This window comes from Sinocyclocheilus anshuiensis, unplaced genomic scaffold (assembly GCF_001515605.1).
Source record: "Sinocyclocheilus anshuiensis isolate Anshui unplaced genomic scaffold, SAMN03320099.WGS_v1.1 scaffold1615, whole genome shotgun sequence".
NCBI classification, from domain to species: Eukaryota; Metazoa; Chordata; class Actinopteri; order Cypriniformes; family Cyprinidae; genus Sinocyclocheilus; species Sinocyclocheilus anshuiensis.
This window is the reverse complement of record NW_015549659.1, coordinates 182,807-187,591: the sequence shown is the minus strand read 5'-3', so window position 1 is coordinate 187,591 and position 4,785 is coordinate 182,807. Positions and strand designations below refer to the sequence as shown.

Genomic DNA, 4,785 nt, shown 5'->3' with positions numbered 1-4,785 from the left:
TCGGAAAAAAAAAAAAAAAAAAAAAGGATATTTTTAATCTATTGTAATGTTTTAATCTTTTGACGGCCCAAATTCATTGAGCAAAAAGGATTTTGATTCCTTCTTTATGAATAGTCTGAAGTGACAAAATTGACTCTCAGCCTTGAATGTGACAGAACAGCACTGCAATAACTCCTTGCTAGACAGGTTTTTCCTTTTTCTGCTCCTTACGCACACAGATAATGCTCTCCGCAGGTACACCGTCTCATCATGGCCAATTGTTCCCCCTGTGAGTGCTTTATCTAAACTGGTCTGAGACTGTTCAGCCTCATTGAACATCAATGGCCCTAATCTTCATCCCCTCTTACCGAGCCATCAGCGCCAACATCCCTTGGCATCAAGGCTGTAACAAAGGCAGGGATTCTGCTGCACCGCAGGACGTGGAGGAAAAATGGGGGAACAGACGAACAGAGAAACCTCACACAAAATGTGAGAACATGGTAGATTTGAAAGAAGCAGAGAGGGGGATTTTTGCTAACAGCGTTTCTCTTGTGAGGAGGGAAATTCAATTCTGACCTTGTAAACTGGAGGTGTTTTCATAGGAAGGTCATTTAAGTTGTGAATGATAGTTAACATAATATATTAATGCTCTAAAACTGAGATCCAATCAGACATTCTGACAAAATCAGTTCATATTGACACACTATAAACAACAGCTGTGTAATTCTAAACAACGTACAGATTTAAGCAGAAAGAGCAAATCTAACTCAAAGTGAGTCTTTTAAAGTGAGCGTGCAACTTCCCGATTCTGCAGTAATACGGTCCATGGGACTGAATTGAGTGCCCCGTCTATTTCACACTTTGCGAGCAGCCCAATTGCCATATTCATCACGATGACTCAAGACACAGAAAAGTACTGAATTCATCAACACTTCATTGTAATATCAGGCAGAATAAAAGGCGGAGGCTCCAATCCATGACAGGGTCCTCATCTGAGCCCACTGAGGTTCCAATTTGTCACAGAGATTCATAACAAAGCCTGTCTCTCTCTAAACACACTTTAATTTCCCAACTCCACCTGGGCCAAGAGAACACCTGCCTTTGTGAAAACCCTTCTAGCAGTGAAGTCGAAATGTGTTCCAGCCAGGTAGCTTTAATATGCTCAAATGCAATTCATCGCGATGCTGAAACCAAACAATGACTAGAAGCCATATGCCTGTAACATTTGTACTGATAAATCCCAATAAAGAATTAATGAAGACCAGATCAAATCTGCAAGCTGTTGCCCTCTCATTTGTGACTAAAATATTTCCACCGGAGTCTGCTGGGATTGTTGCAACCTAAAGCACTACAGGCCATCAATGAATCAGAGAATGTACTGGCATCCAGTAACGTGCCCCCAAACACTGGCTGGAAAATATGGTACCAGGTGGACCTATTCATAGAGTGATTTTATGTTACTGGCTGAAAGCTCATGGTAAATGACATGTAAGACCCCAAAACTTTGACTTTACGGCATTGCAATATGGATTCCTGCCTTACATTCTACCTGTTGCAGATTAACAGATGTAAAAAATTACACTCACAGTTGACCCAAAGAAATGTACTTGTAAGTTTTAATGAATAAATGTCACTCATTATATCATACCAAACCAGGTGACATTTACTGTACACTACTGTAACAAAGTTATTTTTTTAAAGAATTCTCTTATTTTCAAAGCTACATTTATTTAATCAAAAATACAGTAAATATAGTAATATTGCAAAAAATGATCAATTTATTCTTATGGCAAAACTGAATGCTCAGTCACATGATATTTCACAAATTAATCTAATATGCTGATATGGTGCATTTCTTATGTTGAAAACAGTTTTGCATTATTGCTGATTAACAGTATTAACTTGCTAAAAAAATACTGACCCAAAATATTTGGACAATAATATATTTTAAGGAAATATAATGTAATAATATGTTTGGACTTTTTAAGCAAAACATTCATAAATATTATCAACATAAAATAACAATAAATATTAGATTTTGGATCAAAGTATAAAACAATAGATATGCTTTTAAAAACTAAGACAAACTGTATTTGGACACTTTCTAGTCGTCAGATTTTCAGGAACACATTAATTATGATATACATGTGGTTAATCTGCTAGGATACTGTACCTGTGTGAACTAGAGGAGAACTTCATACATTCACTAAAATCACTTTGAAAAAAGAAAAAGAAAAGTGAAGCTTTTGAAAACTCAAGTTATTTGCAGAATTGTTTGTTGTTATGTTATCTATGCAATGAAATTCAGGCTTTTTTGGGGGGGATTCACAAGTGTCTAAATACTTTTGGGGCTATTGTATGTTCATACAGAGCTAAAGGCTTTGCAAAGCCCTACACGATGACAAATGAATCAGAAAGAAATAGAGAATACAGAGTGATTGTTGTGGAGGATGGAATGATCAGGTTGATTATGAAACTATGATTAATCCAATACAAACTCAAAGTTAAAACAAGCTCTTACCTTTAACCTGAACGCCAATGCGAAAGTACACATCTGAGCTACTGAGGTAACGCTCCACCAAAATATAGTACCACTGCTCCCAGGATGGCAGCGGGACCTCCAGCTCACAGGGAACATTCTCTCTGCAGTCCACGGCGCTAGAGTTATGCACCGGCGGGGCCCTCGAGCAGATTTTCAACAAAACCGGACAGCTCTCCCCACTTTTGTTCTTTGTATTGCAGTCCACAAGCTGTACCTTCACCCGAGAGATGTAGTTTGGGATGAACACTCTGCCAGGTACAAGGGAGGGAAATGTAGAGGACATCTGCTTGAAAGGTACACTGACTGTAGCAGACATTGTCTCATGAGATACACAGACAGTACTGAACAATACTGGTATGCTTATTGAAATGCCAAGGAAATATTTAAAAGGGAATGTGCTTTTGTACTCTCAGGAGAACTTTAAACTTCAGCCCATTCTAACAAACTTGTTGAAAATGCATAAAATAATTAAGTGATATCGCTCTGTCTTAATTTTCTGCATCAATAACAACTAATCAGGAAACTAACGCAAGTTGCCCTTTTCAGTTTGAACAGAGATTGAGAACAACTGTGAAGTTAGAATAAATAATTAATATCTATAGTTTTGGCCATGACATAATTGGCTTTGTCTTTTGGTTTTTGATAATTAACGATATGAACAGCACTCCAAATGCTCAATCAAACGGAACACAATTTGTTTACAGATCCGCTGGATCGCTTCTGGAAAAAAAAGTGTTTTGGAACGTGAACTTGGTCTTTGAAATTTGCCTTGAAATTAAAAAAATTATAATAATTTATTGCATGGTGAATTTATCCCTTCTTCCAATTTTACGCAGCACTGTTTTGTATTTCACAACTGATTAAATAGTATGTCCTATTATGAATAATACAAATTCTTATAAAAAACTTAATTTAATTGACAAACTTGACTAATCTTTGTCAGTCTAAATAACAAGAGCTATGCATAATAACTATATTTGACATATAAAGTTATATACATATTACAGACATTTCTTCATATACATTATTTCATGAGGCAGATATCCTGTATAAGTTATAAAATAGCATATACTATTCTCCAGACATTCATTAAACAGCAGCTTCCCAAGTGTCACAGCATACAGTGCATTGTCCTTCTGAAATGTTCGCTGGAAACCAGCTTTTAATGATACAAAAAAGCCCATCTTCATAATGTCCAGTGCTCGAGGTCTTTTCTGTGTACCCTGTTGTTTATGAATGCATTTCATCACCTCTCCCTCCTCTATTTTCCTCTTTTTCATTTAGAACGCTTTATTTGCTAATTGAGAGGAGAGCTTTAATATCTGAACCTAATGAGAGTAGAAGCCTGAAACAGAGGGAAGCTTGTGAGAAAGATGTGTGTGGAATGTTAAAGTGTTGAGAGCAGAACGAGGGAGAGAAAAGGTGAGATACTTGCACGGTGTGTGCGTTCATGTGTCTGATATGGAAAAATGTGGGGTGAAAGTCTGCGAAGATGACAATAGAATAGAAATGTTCACAATCTTAAAAAAAATAGTTTTATTTAGGGTTTGGAATAACATGAGGGTGATTACAGCTCCATTCAAGAATTTGGGGTCGGTATGATTTTTTATGCTTTCGAAAGAAGTCTCACCAAGGCTTCATTTTTTTAATTAAAATTGAAGAAAAAACTGTTTTCGGTTTAATATATTTAAAAATAGAATTTACTGATTGAAAAGCTGAATTTTCAGTGTGACATGATCCTTCAGAGATCATTCTAATATGCTGATTTGGTGCTCAAAAAACATTTCTTCTTATTATCAATGTTGAAAACAGTTGTGCTGCTTAATATTTTTGTGGAAACTATATGTTTTTTCAGGATTCTTTGATGAACAGAAAGTTTTTATTTAAAAGAAATTATTTGTAACATTATAAATGTATTTGCTATCACTTTTAATGCACTCTTGCTGAAAGAAGGTATTAATAAAAGTAGTAATCTTTCTGGGAAAAATTACCCTAGACATGTCAATGTCAGTGTAAATGACAGACTTTTCTCTATATTGTGTGTGTGTGTGTGTGTGTGTGTGTGTGTTTATTTGGAGGTTTGGGTGGTAGAGGGGATTTGGACTTTCACTTAAGACACACTCCAACGACACAGGAGGTCCCACAAAGCCTGACAATGAAGCTGATCGCTCATGTTGCTATAGGAAATACCATCAAACTGCTCTTAATTACAGATCTCCTTCCCTGCTGGCCTCTCCTCATCATGTGTGGCATGTGTCTAAACT

General features: G+C 36.4%; 1 protein-coding gene across 1 annotated transcript in view; it reads right to left on the bottom strand.

The window, feature by feature from the left end:
* The window catches only part of LOC107660267 (transmembrane protein 8A-like), a gene marked incomplete at its 3' end in the record, with an annotated part of 116,711 nt that overhangs the window by 41,015 nt on the left and 70,911 nt on the right, over positions 1 to 4,785 (bottom strand). The window contains exon 5 of the mRNA XM_016449542.1: positions 2,501 to 2,769. Within this exon, the coding sequence (XP_016305028.1) occupies positions 2,501 to 2,769 (269 nt within the window). The remainder of the gene's footprint in view (positions 1 to 2,500; positions 2,770 to 4,785) is intronic.